We start from the raw sequence: 20,432 nt of genomic DNA, 5'->3' as shown, positions 1-20,432 counted from the left end.
ACATGTTAATGTCAGCAGAGGGTAGTAAAGGACACTCGTGAATACAGTAGTGTACTTTAGTATTTACAACAGTAAACAGTTGTAAAATTACTAGGTAATATTGTTTTTGAACCTCACCATATAATATTGCAGTAAACTATGCTACAGTATTTACTTTTACAATTTATCATAGTTAATACCACATAATACTATATAGGCTATAGGCCTAATATTATATTATAATTACTACAGTATATTACAGTTTACTAATGTAAATAATAAAGAAACTTAAATACATATTATCAGATATTTTAACCAAAAAAGTGTTTTTCAATTTTTTTAACCCAAAAAAAAAAAATATATATATATATATATATATATATATATATATATATAGGATTAAAAAAATTGAAATACAGTTTTTTGGTTAAAATATCTGATAATATGTATTTAAGTTTCTTTATTATTAAGGATAAAAAAATAGAAATACACTTTTTTACCTCTAACAGATATATATATATTTTATATTTTACAATTTTATATATATATATATATATAAAATTATTTGTGTACCTGTTACAAAATAATATTTATAATCTATAGTTGCAGAATAACTTATAGTTTTTTAACTGTAAGTTTTGTTACACAGACTAAAGGTTCAGAACAAGACAAATTTTGTAATGTAGAGACACAATAATCAGAAACTCCTGGCACACGTTAAATAAACCATTTTAAGAATGGAGCCTTGCAATTTTATTTAGATGCATAATGCACACATAGGCTTTATATCACTTGCCAGGGGAAACATTTCCTTCTCACAGTTTTATTAGGGAGATTTGTCTTTCTGTCTTGAGATACGCTGAGAAAATATACAATCTAGCTTACATCACTATTCACTGTTAGAAATGTGCCACTTTAGAAATACATGATGTGATGCATACACACTCAATTCTTCATAGTGTTGCCATACACTGTATTTAAAAAGTAGAGTTTTGCACCCAAATACTTTGTATTAATACATCAAAGATACAACTTAGTATCTCAAAGGTAATATTATATCCATACCTAATGTATAATAGTGTACCTAATGTAACACAATAGGAATGTTTTTAAGGATACTGCCCAGTGACATATTTTGACAATTTTTCAAACAATGTGGAAGAACCATTTTTGTTTCAGAATCTTTCAGTCGAAAAAAAACTTTCATTCATACATTTTTATAGTCTATAAAAAATTATGGACCCAAACAGCCCAACAAACATAATTTAAGAAACCTCAAGAGTGCATGCACAAATGGACTCTAGTAGTAACTGTGTTTGTTTTATTAACATAATATTACAAAACCCAGGCCTACTCATGTATTTAAAAAAATAATTTATATATATATATATATATATATATATATATATATATATATATATATATATATATATATATATATATATATATATATATATATATATATTGAGAGAATGGGTCATAATAATATCAATCGTAAAATCATAAATGTGAATATACTGCTATTTAAATGGTTTTTATATCGAGTTTTATATTTTTAAGTGGCCGTGTAATTTGCTAGGATTTGATTAACCGCTATTTGTAACCTCATTTGTATCTGATGTAATAATTTGTAGCTAATTTCTTAAATGTCTGCTGTCCCATAGAAATTGAACTGAAATATATATGAAGTACATTACTTAATGTTGTAACTAATTGAATTATACACAGTCCATTCCATTATACATTAAATTAATTAACTGAGGAACGCTGCATTGTATCATATGCAGCACACCATTGCACCTTCTCGCAGTAAGAGTGCCTGGAAAAATACAAAAAGATTTAAATATGATTTTAGACACACCTATATCTATGCAATGTTAATGCGAATCATGATGCGAATCTGTTGTGTTCTTCAGCACCACCCTCGGGTGAACAGCGCCCGTTCAACACCTCGATCACACAGCGACATCCAATAAGAGACGATGGACCAGCCTACATACTCCAGCAAACGTAGTGTTTGCCTTTAACACCACGACTGCATCTCCAAATCGATACATTGCACAGATTACAGATTTAATAGTGACAGACGGTCCCCAGTTGGATATTTAAAGCGCCAGTGTTAGCATGGATACAGGGTCTATTTCTAGAGATCGCGATGATGCTGAAACCATCGACCTATCTACAAAACAGCGATTTTCTCAGGAGCCACCTCAAAGGTACGTGCGTGATATTGTACCCGAAGTCATAATTCATAATTTCACAGAGATTTTTTTTTTTGCAAATAATAATTAGGATTATTTATGACCGTGTCGCCTCTTCAATATGTCTCTCGTGCAGTTGGACTTTGGCTTTTGTTTACAATAGAGAAATACTCCCTGGGTGTCACTTAAACTGGGGAGCGAATGGAAAGTATGAATAAGCTTGCACTAAATATTATAAATGTTTGTTGGGTTAATTGTCTAGCGATTTACATTGCATACAGAACGTAGGTTACATCAATAGGTGTTAGTTTATTATGTTCTAATAACCCACAGATAACCTGGCATTTTATTACAAATAAATTCATTCATCTGTTTAGGTTTTAATAGACCTCTAATGATAGAGATGTATAAAAATGTATATAAATTCTGTGAATAAAAATGCACAAAGCAGAACCAATAATGGTCCACAAATGAAGTAGGGTTGGCTCTTTTAAAAATCTAAAATATTTATTTTATAAACATTTTAGTGCGCACATTTATGATAAAAAAACAACGGATGTGACAATTCTGATGTGCTTACCTGACTAATTTTAAAGAATTAAAAAAACACTTGCAAAGATTTTTAAGCCACCGAATATCTGAGATATCAGTATGTTTAAAGCCACAATATGTAAGATTTTTGTAATAAAATATCTAAAACCAACTTGCACAGTCGCTCGGTTTCCATCCAAACATGAAGCGAATCTTTTCAAAGTTCGCAAAAACAGAAAAGTAATGTGAATTAGGTGCATTTTCATCCAGTTCTTTGTGCGAATAATTTATTGGTAACCTAGTGACCAGCCAACGCTATCTCACAAAAAAATCTTACATATTTTACGAGTTGGCTAATTCGTATCAATTCATACGACCACATTCGTAAGTTTTGGTACGATTTGCCCTGACCCTTATGACGCCGGGGGTTAAGTGCGGGGTTAGGGGTTTAGTTTCATTTTTGTTGTTTTTTACTTAACTTGATATGAATTGATAAGAATTAGCCAATTTGTAAAATGTGCACGATTTCTTTGAGATCAGGATGGACCACCAGTAAACAAAACAAAGCAATAACCTGAACTGAGTCTAACGAATCCTCTTTATTTTGTCAGTAAATTTAAATTTGGTGTTTTTCCCTCAAAACTACTTCTGGACAGCTGCCCTTGTTTTAAACTTTTGCAGTGCTTCATAAAATGTCCAGGGGCTTGCCAAATACATCAGCAAAAGCAGCCGAGGCACGTGGGTTAAATGTTTGCTAAGTCAGAATTTATTTGGCAAATGTGTTTCCATTTCCCATTATTCGTATTTACTCTTTTCTGCATAAGTCAAAAGCCACCTCAAGCGAGCATAAAAACTTTTTGTGAATTAAGGGATTTTTCTTCGAAATTTGGCATTTCCATCACTCGTTTTGTTTAAAGACTGTTGCATGAGTAGTTACACGTTTTATTTTGTGCCACCATACTTACCTGTGTAACTACTCATGTAACAGTCTTTAAATAGGGAAAACATGAAAGTGTTTGGTGGGTTCTAAATTCATCCCTGTTTGGATCCTAAGGAATGATTGGGGCTAGGCTAAATGCTAACACATTCACAACATGCTGTACAAAGATTAAGTGCACGCATTGAATAAAGATAGGTATGTATTAATTCATATGAGTTGAGGTAAAAACATAGTAAAATATTGAAAAACGGTGGTGTTTTCCTTTAAGCTTCACCTTTGTTATTGTGTTATTGTGACCTCTAGTGGTCAAAATCTACATGTTGTGGCTTTAAAAACATTTGGTTAAAACTTTTGTATTATTTTTTAATGGTAAGGTTGATATTTGCATGGATCATGGCTCATACTAAAATCCAACATTTATTCTCAGATTTTTAATTTATTTGCCTTTCTCCTTCTTTCTAAAGTTATTCTAATAATACAGACGACAGTGAGCCACACTCTTAAAAAAAGTTTCATAAATAGGATCTTTGTTCAGCTGTATGTTTTCACAACACTGAAAAAAAATCGGTAGAAATTACAGTATTACTGGGTATTTCTGGCAACTAGCAGTAACTTACTGTAGATTTTACATTTATGTTATTTACTGGCAACAGTTGCTTCAAAGTTAAATGAACATGAAACATTTTCAGTCTTTATCTTCTACAGTAAGTTACTGGCAACCAGTTGCATAATTACAGCAACATTTTACATTACAGCGAAGGAACTGTTAACATCCACGAAACCTTTCTATTGCATGAAAAAAATCTAAAGACTATAAAAAGTGTTTCTTTTAAAAACCTATCACATAAATATTTTTGGGAACCAAAAAGGGTTCTATGGCATCACTGCGAAGAACCCTTTTATCACCTTTATTTTTAAGGACTCATCTGTACTCATAGTGTGACATTTTGTTTCATCATGGCTGAAGGCCCTCTGTTCATCATGGCAGAATGCAGGTCCTCTGTTTTGTTAACACTGAAAGATTAACGTTACTGATGAAATCTGTCTCTGGAGATGAAAGAAATGTTGAACAGATGGCAAGATACATTCTCCATGTTTGATGGAGAAGATCCAGACGAAGCAGCAGTGATTCATGTTTGAATGTGACCCTCTCTGCATGGAGAAGCCATGTCTTTATTTTCCAATGCGAGACACACATTGGCCTTCTAAGCAGCCTTTGATTTGTTAATTAAAGGTTTTCTACCATGTTATTATCTGTTGTTTATTTTTCTTAAAATGGCCGCACATATCTTACACAAAAGCAAGCTCATCTCCCAGAGTTAAACTGCCACAAACATACCTGCGAGATTGGTGTCAAGAAAATATTTTCTTAAGCATTAAAATATTGCACATGCACGCAAAATGAAATAGGACTTAATCTAGATCTTGAGTAGAAAAGATTTGACTAAACAATTGCAGTAAAATTTGTAAAGGCATATTGTGTCATGATGTGCAACAAGATGCCATGTATCTGTAAGCAAATTATTACTAAACTGATTCATGCTTGTGAATCACTCCAATTATTTTTCAGTTGCCTGAAGCAAATCATGCACTGTACAGTAGCCAAAAGTTATGAAAATGGGCAAAATAATTTGGCAATAATGCAAACCACAGCATATTAGGGAATCTGGGTTTTATTTAAATATATACAAATTTAAACCCATGACATTTTAATGACAGGTTCTTATCAAAAAATTGCTTTACAAGCTTTCTATTCTCTTTATTTGTGTGCTGTTGAACCAAAGTCATCCTTAGAGACTGACAGGACACAACAATCACCTCTGTGTCTTGGGTCGCAGATGAACCAGCTGCAGAGCCGTCCAATTAAATTAAGGCTGTTCTCCTTCTGATAACCATCAAACATTTGCTGCATGTGCACATGATAAACCATCAGATGCAACTGTTAACCTTTGTAAAGTAAACAGTAGTTTATTAAAAGTGGTCTGTTTTGGTGAGCAATTTGTGTACCTATGCTGAAAACGTCAATACTGCTTTACTTTAAAGGGATAGTGGAATTATGGATATGAAATTAAAATATGTTACATTTAAAAATATGGGTTAAAGTTTGGCCCGCATCATTTTTATAATTTTAAAATCTTAAAAAGATTTGAAATTTAACCTTTCGACACAGAGATGGCTGATCTGTTACAGTCATGTGATTTAATATTTGCATAGCTTATCGGCAGGGTATTAATAAAAGTCTGATACAATATTGCGAAAGTATAAATAAAAATTGGAAATCTAAGGTGTAAAAGAATAGTTTTTTTTTATTACCGAACCTCATAATAACTTTAGTTAAATATACTAGTGTGATAAATAAAAGCAGGGTTAAATAAAAAGTTTCTATATACTGATCACAAATTGAATTTCAATTGTAAAATTTAAGCATAATAACATCTGATAAAAGCGTTTACATTTCATTGGGGACTAAACAAAAGAGAAAAAAATTTGGTGATTTACATTATTTATCAGTAGGCTACTTTTATGCTGTTGTTTTATAACATATTCACATCCTGTGCATTTGGGTTGGAGTTACAAGTGAGTTTTCATCCCATCTGAAAAGGCTTTTATGAGATTTGACAGGGTAAGCTGACAGAGTCACTCCCTCTTGGCCTAATTGGGTCTTCAAGCGTTTCACCGTTACATTTTTTAGACATCATTGCTAATCTAATATACGTTGCCAGCACTCAAACAATTCTCTGGGCAGACATTTACTGACAGCATGCAGAAGGAAATTGTACACAGTATTTTCAAATCAAAGAAATATGCATACCAAAGTGTATGAGATTACAAATAATAGTATATCAATAAATGTCAGAAAAAAAATGTCAAAATATGGTATAAAAAATTAACTGGTACCCTTTCAAAAAAGCACAAATTTGCACCTAAGAGGTCATGTAAGTACTTCAGAGGTACATACAGGTACCAAAGAGTGCATTTTAGTACCTCAAAGGTACCTTAACTTCTTACACCCTGAAGCTATTTTGGGGATTTTCGCCTGGATTTGGCCTACCCAATTTCAAAAGCTTCCCATACCCACATGCAGAGGTTTACATACAAAAGTTTGGTATCATTTTACAGGAAACCCTTTGAAATTACATAAAACACTGTTGAAAGTGCTAAACATGGTTGTGTGTGATATCAGTCTTCTAATAAACACAAAAATAAATAGGCGCTTTTTGATGTTTTTATTTGAAAGAATATTACTCTGGCCCTGGGTATCTCAGGTCCCTGCAGACAGTTTTGTTTGATTTCAGCAATTGTCAGCTTACAGAGGAAAAAGGAATTTTTTCTCTATCATAATATATGCAAAAGTTATTTTACTCCAACTGAAGGGAGGAATAATACCCTTTTTGTATACAATTTCTGCCTAAAAACATTTGAAGTGCTCCCATAACCACATACAGTGGAATAAATGCAATTTCTTTATATCATTTTAAAGAAAACCCTTTGAAGTTACATAAAAAGCTGCTGTTTGTGACAAATTTTGTTATTTATATTGTTTTTCATATGATGAAACACCAAATTTTATTTTTTATGTTGTAAACACTGTCTTTGATAGTGTATAACTCTGGTTCTGGATGCTCTAGCAGACTGTAGACAGTTCTGGTTGTTAGCAGCAGCAGACAGTAAACACCCAAAAAAAGAATGAACTCTTTAGCATGTAGCATTCAAAAGTTATTCTCATTTTACTAAAGGGTGTGAAAATACATTTTTTATATAAATATTAATTTTTTGTTTTGCACATATAATAAATAGCAAGGGATTATATATGCACACAACCAAAGAAAATGCTGTGAATGGACTCATTGTTTAGAGTAGGACCTAAAATAAAAGATGGTGTATCATTTGTGGCTCTCTGTGCTATCTGAGGCAGTCCACACTCAAGTTTCACATATGTTTACAAAAGACCATTTTTTACCTTATTATTCATTCGATGATTGTTGGATATGTGTTGATAATAGAACAGAAATAACGATGTAGCCTTATTCCTGAGAATGAGAGCTTTCATTTGATATAAGACTTGCCCATGTTTGTCATATTTGACAAATATGAAATATGTGAATATTAAATGATATAAAAAAATATGGGGGGGGGGGGTGATAGTGTAAATTAAGTGTAAATAACTTTCTCACAGTAAAAGATATGTCAAATTGATGCATATCTGCAGAAAGTAGAGACTCTAAGCTTTCAAACAGTATCTCATATGTGTTACTGGGGTCCATGACGAAGCATTAAAGATTAAAAGAATATTTTATATTAAGTCAAAATACGAAATTCTGGACCCGGGACAGGGTCCTCAGGGTTGAAGAGGTTTTTAAGGGTACTTTTCTAAAGGGTACTACCCCTGTGACATCTTGGGATCATTTTTTCTGACAGTATAGAGACAGAGCGCAGCGCGTCATAACCTGAAAACCACGCCCACCGGGGGGAAAACAATCCAATCGTCTCCATTGACTTTGTATTGTGAGAGGCTGCCTCCTTGTCATTTCTGGCTTATAACAAAAAACAGAATAATGCCTAAAAGCTGCTGTGTGACAAGGTGTACAGCTAACAAGCCAAAAAACCCAAAAATAAGTTTTTATAAGCTGTCAAGCCGAAAACTCAGCCTTTAAGGAGAAAAAAGTTGATCGACGACTACGTTTCCCCCTGGTGGACGCAGTTCTACTAATGAGTAAGTGGCCTGTTTCCACTTTTGTGTCTTTAAACGCTCGTTTTTTGGGGTCGACAGCTTATAAAAACTTATTTACAGATTAAACTTAAAAACAGAATAATGCCTAAAAGCTGCTGTGTGACAAGGTGTACAGCTAACAAGCCAAAAAACCCAAAAATAAGTTTTTATAAGCTGTCAAGCCGAAAACTCAGCCTTTAAGGAGAAAAAAGTTGATCGACGACTACGTTTCCCCCTGGTGGACGCAGTTCTACTAATGAGTACTATGAAAAGTGGCCTGTTTCCACTTTTGTGTCTTTAAACGCTCGTTTTTTGGGGTCGACAGCTTATAAAAACTTATTTACAGATTACACTTAAAAACAGAATAATTCCTAAAAGCTGCTGTGTGACAAGGTGTACAGCTAACAAGCCAAAAAGTTTTTATAAGCTGTCGACCTTAAAAAACGAGCGTTTAAAGACACAAAAGTGGAAACAGGCCACTTTTCATAGTACTCCTTTTAGTGGAACTGCTTCCACTAGGGGAAAACCTAGTCGGCGATCCACTTTTTTCTCCTTAAAGGCTTGGTTTTACGGCTTGCCTAAAAACTTATTTCTGGGTTCTTTGGCTTGTTAGCTGTACATATTGTCACATAGCTGTTTCTAGGCATTATTCTGTTTTTTGTTATAAGCCAGAAATGACAAGGAGGTGGCCTCTCGCAATACAAAGTCAATGGAGACGGTTGGATTGTTTTCCCCCCTGTGGGCGTGTTTTTCAAATTTGCATAACTGCGCTCTGTCTCTATACGAAATAAATTCTTAATTAAATTAAAATATGCATGTTTCTTGATGTTTTCTCTTCCAGTGACATCCCCGAGGTTTCTGTTTGTCACCCAGACAGTGACGGTACAGATTTCCAAATGTGTCCGGTCAGGATTGAGGAAAACCAAGAAGATAACAGCAGTACATTCAAGTCGACCTCCTCTACTCAACTCAACCGGCAAACATCGCAAGGCTCTGGCTATCATTCACCGCAACACAAAAGGTGCCCCTGTTGTGGCCATCACCAGTCAATTGAAAGCAATGTCTGTACAGGTCAAATCAATGCTTTCCATCAAGCAGACTGTTCAACGAGTCCTGTTAGGACTGTCCATAGCTGCAGTCCATCACATCTGCCTTCGGGTCACAAAAAATTGCAAAGCCGCTGGGTTCATGGACCTCATGAAGGCAGTAACCACAATCCTGTGCAACGTCACATGGTGACAGTGAGGTCCAGGCCTTTTCCTATTCTTAGTATCTTTTCACAGAACATGCATTCAGTTAATGTGTTACTGCAAGATGATCTTACGGAAAGTCGTGTTATAGTCTGGAAAACTTTTATTAATTTATTTGTGTCCATTGCACGAAATTCAGTTTTTTTACGTCCCTTGAGCACGAATGTCTTTTTCGTGTCACTTTTTTTGTTTTTCTTGTTCATGGAACAACTTTCTTTTTCGTGTCATTTTATGTATGGTTTTCAAATTTTTTCCTTATTTTTAAGTCATTGTCGCTTGGGGTTGGGGTTAGATTTAGGGTTTGGGTTAGGATGTACTTTTATGTATTGGTTTCTACATGTTTATCTTCCACTTTTAAAACTATTTTTGCCTGGAGTTGGGGTTATATTTGGGGTTTGGGTAAGGATGTGTAAAAATGTAACAGAAAGTGATTCTAACCCCAACCCCAAGTGACAATGCTAAAAAAAATAGGATAAAACAATACATAAAATGAAACGAAAAAGAAAGTCGTGCAATGGACACAAAAAAGACACTCATGCTTAAGGCACGAAAAAATCTGAATTTTGTGCCATGTATAAACTAATCAAATTTTTCGTGACTATAACATGACTTTCCGTGAAATCAGTCTGTGTTAATGACTTTGTCTTTCTCATCCATAGGAATGATGGCTTATATAGAATTCCAAGGAGGTGAGATGCTTATGACAGAGTTTATTTGATTATAATATACCCTGTGAGAAATGTTTCAAAATATGTCACTGGCACAGTACCCTTTCAAAAAGTACACCTTTGCACCTAAAAAGTTCATATAAGTATCTCAGAGGTAGATATTGGTACCAAATGTATACATATCTGTAACTAATGGTACATATTAGGACCTTTTTAAAAGGGTACTGGGCAGCTGGGATACATATTTTAACCATTTTAGCTTTTGTTACGAAATTCACAGACGTAGTAAATTATGCATTATTATTATGATGGTTAATATTAGATTAAATTGGATTTATTGACATATTATGAAGACACATTCAGACTATTAGACACAATTCAGAAGTAGTATGGTAATAAAATCTAAAATGGAAAATTTCAGCAGTACCATTTAGGTTAATACACCATATAATTGTATTAAATTTGACTTTTAACACCATTGATTTTTCATTTTTCATAGCTATTCACAGGTCATAGCCGAATACCCATTCGCTGTACTCATTTCGTGTACAGTAGTTCTCTTTGCCTGTTCTCTGGCTGGGATTTTATCCGGTCCGCTTCCAGACTTTTCAGACCCTTTGTCGGTTAGTATTTGTCCACGTCTGTATACGACCCTACCTGTGACAACCCAGCTAAAGACATTACATAAAATCATCAGTTTAAAGAAAAATCTGTGAAATATTACATTGATATCTTTATTATTAACTGAGTAAGGTCAAGTCAAAGATTGATATTCAAGTGAAATCAATAATTGAAATCAAACTTTGTTTTACCTGAATTGTACAGGAAGGGTAGAGTATGTGAAATGTGTTATGTCTTATGCTACGTTTACACGTACATGGTTATTTTGAAAAAAAAAAACGGAGACATTTACCTTCATTTGCGCCCTACATTTACACGTAAACGTAGATTTCGCCTCTGAAACTGATTCTTTCTAAAAACTCAGGCCAAAGTGGATATTTTGAAAACCTTTGTTTGCACGGTTGCATCTAAACTGAGACAAACGGATGTTTAGGCGGCCAACCTTCATGCGCCAGAGCTCACACCTACGTCAAAAGAGCGACCTATGTTTACATGTGACTGCTACTCTAAACACCTCCATGATCACATTTATGTTCGTGCAAACTCGTTTCGTGTGTTTGTATTTGCAAATACAGCTGCTCCATTATGTTGAGGAGCAGAGACGAGTGCTCGGAGGTCAGCAATTTTATGCGTGTATGACTTATTGCGGCGCCGCAAGAACCGACAGGCGAATGATGTCAACGTAGCGCGAGAGCGAGTTGAGAAATCACACGTAGAGGTCTAATTTCGAATCGCTCTTCCGGTACTTTGACGTCATTGAACACCTATTGCAACAACTCCTCCCTCCAACACGAAGAACTAGTCCACGTCACCACCAGCGCCGCCGGTGATTGACTTAAATGGGCTTGAACTTCTCTTGATGGCATATATACACAGGAACGTGTAAATGAACACTTTTCTGAAAACTGACATGTGTGCACAAAGTAATTTTGAAACCGGGGAGGTTGAAATGTCCGTTTATGAAAATATCCTCCCACGAGTAAACGTAGCCTTATATCCTCTAGTCTAAATGCTGATGTTTTAACATTGTGCAAGCAGTGTTACCATATATTTAAAATGATGCACTTGTGCTAAGTATTGAATTGTGAATAATTAAGAACACTTAATTACTAGGAAGAGATTTGTGCAGGAACCGCACTAGACAGTAGTTTATTTTCAGCTTGAATACATTACTGATGGTGTCCTTATTAAAATGGTAAATAGGTCCCTCAATTTAATGCAGTTTTATAAAGATACTTATTAATGATCTTTTTTCGGACCAAACAGGGATTTGAACCCCGTGGAACAGACATAAGCATCCGGCTAGCAACGTGGATGAGGTTACAGCAAAACACTGGACCTGGAAAATCACTTTCCCCAGTTCCCTGGCAACTCACAGAAGAAACTACAGCGAGGTATTTTTGGTGACGATTCATACAAGAATGTTTAATACTTAACTATACAAACCATCAAATTTGTTGCTTTTAATAGGAATGTATTACTGTATTTTTACTTGTTGTTCAAAATACTATTTTGTTTACAGAGAGGACACAAGCAGAACTCAACAACGCTCAAGAAGAATGTTGCACCGGGATAATGCTGAGCACAACTTTTTTTGTAATGCCCCAGGTGAGCAAATCAGGAATTTCCAAATCAAATAAATCAATAAAAACAGGATGTTTGTGAAACTAGGCTATATTTTTTTAACCCGCTCTGTGGTTCTGTAGGAGAACGCTATGCTCAGCTGGTCTTTCGCTCCGGAAACTCTGCTAGTCTCTGGAGTCTAAAGGCAATTTACTCCATGTGCCAGATGGAACAGACACAGGTAAAGCAAGGACAACATTTCCTAAAAAGGGGATGATATTAAGTCTATAATGGAGGAAATTAATGCAATGTTTTGTGGGCAAAAATAACATCTATTATAAATCTACATTCTACAAATTCTGGGTTGTTTCAACCCATCGTTGGGTTAAATATGGACAAACCAACTATTGGCTTGAATTAACTAAGAAAATGTCCATATTTGACCCAACCACTGGATAAAACAACCCACACTGTACATTTTTATGGCATTTTTGTCAATTTAACATATATTTTTGTTAATTTAACTTAACAAATTAAGTTAAACAATTTCAAGTTTTTTAAGCTATGTCAACCGATCACAAGGCAAAAATTTAAATTGTAGGTTGATTACTGGCAAAACCATGTGACCCTGGCCGTGAAATTCAGGTTAAAGTCTCATAATCTATATATTATAAGATCGATATATAATTCTTTACATTATGTAGGATGATTTTATGTAAAATACAATAATTTCACAAATTATTACTTTAGCTGGGTTTAAATGTGCATAATTTTGTGTACATAAATCTAGAACAGTAGTTCTCAAACTTTGTAGCCATGTATCCCCCCCCTTGTGTACGGTGGGCCCCACTTGTGCCCTTTGTGGCCCTGCCCAAAGAAAATGTATGACATAATACATGCTAAATTAATTAATACATGTTAATTGAATTAAACAAAACTTTGAAAGTATACAATGTAGTGCTGTTGGTTAGTAACCTTGTTATTCTGAGATTTAATTACACAGAATTCATAGTAAATTAAAGTATTTTATAAAATGTTTTAAAACTGGGGCCCTGGCACAATCTCGGGGGCCCCCAGTGAGCCACAGCCCCCAGTTTGAGAACCACTGATCTAGAATATTGCATTTCATACCAACGGTACTTTTGTGTAAGCAATGCTGTTTTAATTTATATATTTCAGATCCGTTCAAGGACACAATTTAAAGAGTTCTGCCAGGTCCGATCAGAGTTAGACGGCTCTGAGTGCTGTCCGAGTTGGTCGCTGGGGAACTACTTGGCTTTTCTCAACAATGTTTCTTCTTGCTTCCATTTGACTGCACAGCACGTGTCTGAAAGTCTAAGTCTGCTCAGATTCTGTGCTCCTTACTACCACGATGGAAGCTTGGTTGCATCATGTACGGAGAGAAGTAAATATGGCCGCTGTGCATCCGTACCACACCGTTGTAAGCAGACAAGTATCTTCCATATTCTTCATTATCTTGTGGACAAGGACTTCCTGGGGCCCAAGACTGTTGAATATAAAGTCCCATCCCTAAAATATAGTGTTATGTTTTTACCGGTGGAGAAAGGAGATCCGCTGATGAAAATGTATCTGGACCATCTAGAGGGTCACGAGCTCACATATAACAACACCACCATTACTGGAATGGATTTGGGTATTAAACAAAGACTTTTCAAGTATTACTTGGCCCGAGACTCTATCTATCCTGTTCTCGCAGCTCTTGGGCTTTTGATCACAATGGGCTTGTATCTGAAATCGTTACTGATAGCAGTGATGTCACTTGTTGCTGTCATATTATCACTCGGCACCTCATATTTTTTCTATAAGGTTGCATTTCGGTTGACATTTTTTCCTCTCATTAATCTCACATCAGCCCTCGTACTTTTAGGAAGCTGTCTGAATTACGCGCTGACTTTTGTTGATTTCTGGAAACAACAGCTAAGCCACAACCCTCCAGCTATCCCAGAGAAAAGAATGAACCGAGTTTTACAGGAAATGGGATACTTGATACTAGTGTCAGGACTCACATCCAGCACCGTATATTACTCAGGCTACATAAGCAGCATCACAGTTGTGAGATGTTATGCTATATATCTTGGTAGTGCCTCTTTGATCAACACTTTATTTGCTCTTGTTTGGCTTCCCTGCACACTTATTTTGCAAGAACGCTATGGTGTGCAATCTTCAAACCATGCCACAAAGGCAGCATGGAATCCCTGCTGCTCAAAAAACGCTGGTGGTTTCTGGGAGACGAGTTCAAGAAAGCGCTGCCTCTTCACGCTGAAACAGAAGCTCCGGACATTAGGACGAGGGTTTATGGACACAACGAACTTGCTTTTTTTAAAGATTCTGCCTTGTGGTGTAGTGAAGTTCAGATATATTTGGATCTGTTGGTTTGCAGTGTTAGCAGCTGGAGGAACATACATATCATGTGTGGATCCTGGCATGAAACTGACAACTTCAGAGAGTAAAGAAGCGCAGCTGTTCCGTTCCAGTCATCCTTTTGAAAGATACGATGCCGAATACCGCCACCAGTTTATGTTCGAGCGAGTAAAACAAGGTGAAGATGAGCCAATGAGATTAACGCTAATTTGGGGTGTCCTTCCTTCAGACAACGGCGATCACTTTAATCCAAAAAGTAACGGTTCTCTGGCTCTGGATCCTGAGTTCAATATGAGCAGTCCCGAAGCCCAAGTTTGGTTGCGAGACCTTTGTGGGATAATTCGAAACCAGAGCTTCTACTCTCAAATAACAACTGACCAAGAAACAGCCGAAGAAAATGTGTGTTTCGTCGAAAGCTTGATTCATTGGGTTTCCATACGGCGTTGCTCGGAAAGTGAGGATGCATTTAGTTTCTGCTGCAATGACTTTCCCTTTCCTTACCCCACAAGTGTTTTCGAACAGTGCCTTAGCATGATGGTAGCAGAGCAGTATGCAGAGGGCAACTTGCCTAGTACTGGAGGCCTAAGGTTTGATTCAGAAGGTCGAATCACAGCCCTTGTGCTTGTGTTTAAAACCGTACAACGCTACAGCTTTAACTACAGCAGAATGTCACAATTCTATCAAGAGGTCCTGACATGGTTTAATGTGGAAATCTCCAAAGCCCCAATGGGATTGCAGAAAGGGTGGTTTGTAAGCCAGCTTGGTTTATATGACCTCCAGAGATGTCTGAGTTTAGAGACGTTACATGTGGCCGGCTTTTCTGTAGCTCTCACATTTGTATTGCTCTTCCTGACAACCTGGAATATTCCATTAAGCATCTACTTGTCCATTGCTGTGGGAGGAAGTGTTTTTGCTACCATTGGACTCCTGGTGCTATTAGAATGGCAGTTAAATGGTGTGGAAGCACTGTTCATTTCCACAGCTGCTGGTCTTTCTGTTGACTTTGTAGCCAATTACTGCATTTCATACAGTCTGGCCCCACACAGCGACAGATTGGGAAGGGTCGCACATTCCCTGAAGAGAATGGGTTGTCCGGTAGCTACAGGTGCTGGGGCGTATTTTTATGTGGGCATCATTATGCTACCGGCAACCGCATTGCTTTTCCGAAAGCAGGGGATTTTTCTTCTGCTTGTGAAGTGCGTGGCATGCGGCTTTGGCACTTTTTTCTTTCAGTCATTGTGCTGCTTCTTTGGCCCCCAAAAGAACTGTGGGAAAATAACCCTACCGTGCGTCACAAAGCAAACCACCGAAAATAAACTGTCTTCTTGTTCGGCTGCAGAACCTGGGACTGCCAGTCCATCAGCTAATGGGGCATTTGGCTGTGGCACAGGTTCACGTGTTCGACGAAAAGTGAATAAAGAAAGCGATGGTTTTCTCTGCCCCGATCAGGAGCACCACAGAAAGCGGCAACCAGTCGGAGGGAAAGGGCCAGAACAGTATGAGCTGCAGCCACTGGCTTGCCAATTGAGCGACAGCTTTGAGAATAGCACTTGCACCAGCAAGCTGTCAAATAGACCTTCCGTCCTTTCTGATGACATTCAGTTCTGCGGACATAGTCCCAGGCAAGATTACGATCGCATCAGTGATGAAGCTGACAGTGAAGAAATGTGCAACAGGCACCTTAAAAGTTGCAACCAACCTCCGGCACTTCAGACGTCATCTCCGTATAAAGAGAGCATGTTGCGTTGTGCAGTCACTCCTCCGCAAGATCCGTCCAAGGAGAAGAATTTGTGCAAGAAATGTCGAGGCCAGTCAAGCAGCGGCCTTAAACTTTGGGATGTGTCTCTGTCGTCCTCTTCTAGTATGGAAGAAATTATGACCACACAGACTACAGACACCGTAAACCAAATATCACTGTCAATAGACGGGGTTGCTAGCTGTCACAAACGACTCCTTTCATGTCAGTCTCAAGGTTCCATGGAGGGACTTGAAGATTCAGATGAGACTTGGCTAAGTGATGTTGAGCCTGCTATTTCAGTTACTCTAGCTGTTAAAGAGGAAGAGTTACAACCTGGTCACCTTAACGGCAAGAGAGACACTTTACGTTTGTCCTTGAAGGAGACTGTATATGACCTTGCCTCACCAGGGACCGTCAGACTGCGGTCCACCCAAAGTGAAGTACCAGTGATACTTCCCAACAGTAAACCTGATATGCCTGATGTTTGGATCAAAAGGGAAGGAAAAGGTGAAGGTGGCAGCTAAGCAGCACTGTCAACATACTTTATAGGCTGGCCTAAACTTTTGTATTAATCAGCTTAGTTAAGTGTGGAATCTGTCTGAAAATGCAAACCAGACAGAATTCTGCAATCCCCATCATTTATTACACGTCAAAGAAATTTATTCGGGGTACAGAGTGCTTACAAAAATCGTTTCAGACCTGTAAAGGACTGATTTTTAAAGCATGATTTCTTGCATGTCATGTACATATACACTGAATGTGCACCCACAAATAGCCTTTCTTCAGGGGCCTTTAACTGCAGACACTTAAGAGAACAACTGTGCCTGATCTTTGACAACCAAGCCATGAGCTTCGAAACACTCACATTCATTGTTATCAATTTTATATTTCATTTTCATTTTATATATCAGGCTTAATCAACAATCATCTTTATCAAAGATTAGTAGCACTATGAAAAAACTACTACAGCAGTTTTACGTTTTATGCATACCCTATCACAAACACTTTGTGTAATGCTTGCTGCTGTGGATTTTGCATGTAAATACCTTTTTATTGTATGTTGAAAAACATTTTGCATTTCCAACCCTAATGTTTTTTATAAAAGCGTTAACGAAACACATTTCTTATTGGCAGAACCAATTTATAAAAATGTATTTGTTTAATAGTATACAGCAGGACATATTTCCCTAATGCCCTAAATGATTTTTAATTCACTGTACTTCTACATTGATCCCTAAAAAATTAAATGTTACCTCTATGTTTAGTATATATCTGAAAGATTGCATAGAATGCAAAAAGGTTGTATGTAGCAAGTGTTATTTCGTGATGTGCACAAAGATGTAAATCCTTTATGAATATGGACTCTATGGAAATATAGCAGAGGTCAGTGGAATCTGTTTTTTTTTTTTAAGGAAAATTCTGAGACCACGCATCATAGTAGCGCAAGTACATTTATCTCTTAGATACGTTTTTGTTACTTCATTAAGACCAACTGCTTTTTTTTAAAGCATTTTAAAATACTGTGCCAAAATGTAAAATAATTATGTGCCAAAATGTTTATGAAATTATGCAGCTGTATTATAAAACCTCCTGGTGTGGAAATTATGTTGTTGATAGCCTTTTATGTCTGAAGATAAACTATGATGGAAATGTTCAATAAAGTTTTATTTTTAATTAAGGTTACAATAAAGTCTGGTTTTCTGGGTAGTTTTCAAGTTACAACAAATTGGTCAACTCTGATTAAAGCCGCAATATGTACACTTTTGTCATTAAATATCCAAAAGTACTTACACAGTGTGATATATTTCATGGAGTTGTGTACTTAAATTATCTCAAAAGTTTTTAATTTGTTTATGAAAGTGGAGTATTCTTTTAAGCCGGAGATACACTGCACGATTATTGGCTGTCCCAGACGAAAAATTGCCATCCTGAAACAATCGTCGCGATTTCTGTGACAGTGTCAGAAATTCAGTCTGATCACTGCACAGTGTGTTTGCTGCTAGGATCTGCATACTGGTATTTGTTTACCACTAGCGCATGCTGGTGACATTGTGCTTCTGTGTCATCATCATAATCCTGCAGTGTATTCTGGGCTTTAAAGGAATAGTCTACTCATTTTCAATATTAAACTATGTTATTACCTTAACTAAGAATTGTTGATACATCCCTCTATCATCTGTGTGCGTGCACGTAAGCGCTAGAGCGCGCTGCGACACTTCAATAGCATTTAGCCCCATTCATTCAATGGTACCAAACAGAGATAAAGTTAGAAGTGACCAAACACATCAACGTTTTTCCTATTTAAGACAAGTAGTTATACGAGCAAGTTTGGTGGTACAAAATAAAACGTAGTTACGTAGCGCTTTTCTAAGCGGATTTAAAAGTGGAACTATATTTTATGGCGTAATAGCACTTTTGGGAGTACTTTGACTCGCCTGAAAAGTCCGCTCCCCTTCTCCCTCTCATAATGGGAGAGGGAGGGTGTTACTGCGCCGAGTCGAAGTACTCCCAAAAGTGCTGTTCCGCCATACAATATAGTTCCTCTTTTAAATCCGCTTAGAAAAGCGCTACGTTTTATTTTGTACCACCAAACTTGCTCGTATAAATACTCGTCTTAAATAGGAAAAACGTTGATGTGTTTGGTCACTTCTAACTTTATCTCTGTTTGATACCATTGAATGAATGGGGCTAAATGCTATTGAAGTGTCGCAGCGCGCTCCAGCGCTTACGTGCACGCACACAGATGATAGAGGGATGTATCAACTCTTCTTAGTTAAGGTAATAACATAGTTTAATATTGAAAATGAGTAGACTATTCCTTTAAGCTTCGCCTTTGTTATTGTGCGACCTCTAGTGGTGAAAAGTCTTACATATTGTGCCTTTAAAGGGTTAGTTTAACCCAAAATGAAAATGTTATCATAAATCACTTACACCTGTGTCGTTCTTAACTACCAAGTCTTCAGACACCATTTTTAGATATTTTTGATGAAAACCAGGAGGCTTCTGTCTGTCCCATAGACTGCGGTTTGATTTATACAATCAAGCCCAGCAAAGAATGAAAGACATCGCCTAAAAGGTCCGTGTTTCATCAGTAGTTCAATAATAATATTTTAAAGAGACAAGAAAACTTTTGTGCGCAAAGAAAACAAAACAAACTATTGTTATATTAAACAATATGTTCTCCTGCTTGGTTGTTCAGTGTGTGTTCGGCGCATGCTGCTGACATGACCTGCTCACGTAGTTGCCAGTGTACAGACACAGAATACCCTGGCAAGTAATTTCTGCATTTATATGGGTTGTTTAAGTATTGTTTACAATGTTTGCATTATGGCTTAAAAAAAAAAAAATGGAAAAACATCAGCAGATCACGCAGCAGCATGCGCCATAGTCTGCTTGTGAACACGCACTAAACAGCCAAGCAGGAGAACAAATTGTTAAGTTAAATTGTTCGTTGTGTTTTCTTTGTGCACAAAAGTGTTCTCGTCACTTCATAATATTATGATTAAACGACGAAACACCGTATTATGATCATACACCGATCTTTTTGCCGATGTCTTTCATTCATTTCTGGGCTTGATTGTGTAAATCAAACTGCAGTATATGGGACAGACACAAGCCTCAAAGTTTTCATCAAAAATATCTAAAAATGTGTTTTGAAGACAATCGAAGGACCTGGTAAGTGATTTATGATAAAATTGTCATTTTGGGGTGAACTAACCCTTTAAATTTTGTGTATATGCTAGTGGCGGCTTGTGACTGCTCATCCGAGGGGCGCAAATTCAAAATATGTGTTCGGAGTGTCGTGTTGCTTGCATTTTCCAAATATGTGTTTGTTGCGTCATGTGAAC

General features: G+C 36.6%; 1 protein-coding gene across 1 annotated transcript; it reads left to right on the top strand.

The window, feature by feature from the left end:
• Positions 1-1,915: 1,915 nt before the first annotated feature.
• disp2 (dispatched RND transporter family member 2) lies at positions 1,916-18,677 on the top strand. Its single transcript, XM_065288357.2, has 8 exons — positions 1,916-2,195; positions 9,204-9,608; positions 10,272-10,301; positions 10,780-10,903; positions 12,168-12,295; positions 12,424-12,509; positions 12,608-12,705; positions 13,644-18,677. The coding sequence occupies exons 1-8, from the start codon at positions 2,104-2,106 to the stop codon at positions 17,106-17,108; spliced, it is 4,428 nt and encodes a 1,475-aa protein (XP_065144429.2). The 5' UTR covers positions 1,916-2,103; the 3' UTR covers positions 17,109-18,677.
• Positions 18,678-20,432: the final 1,755 nt, after the last annotated feature.

The sequence above is a fragment of the Paramisgurnus dabryanus genome, chromosome 17 (genome assembly GCF_030506205.2).
Source record: "Paramisgurnus dabryanus chromosome 17, PD_genome_1.1, whole genome shotgun sequence".
Classification (NCBI taxonomy): domain Eukaryota; kingdom Metazoa; phylum Chordata; class Actinopteri; order Cypriniformes; family Cobitidae; genus Paramisgurnus; species Paramisgurnus dabryanus.
This window is presented reverse-complemented; position numbering and strand designations above follow the sequence as displayed.

What these genes read in the sequence shown, in the direction of transcription:
- disp2 (XM_065288357.2), top strand. Translation starts at nt 2,104, where the DNA reads ATGGATACAGGGTCTATTTCTAGAGATCGCGATGATGCTGAAACCATC. An exon ending in TCTCAGGAGCCACCTCAAAG is followed by an intron (nt 2,196 to 9,203) that starts GTACGTGCGTGA and finishes TTTCTCTTCCAG; the next exon opens with TGACATCCCCGAGGTTTCTG. An exon ending in CGTCACATGGTGACAGTGAG is followed by an intron (nt 9,609 to 10,271) that starts GTCCAGGCCTTT and finishes TCTCATCCATAG; the next exon opens with GAATGATGGCTTATATAGAA.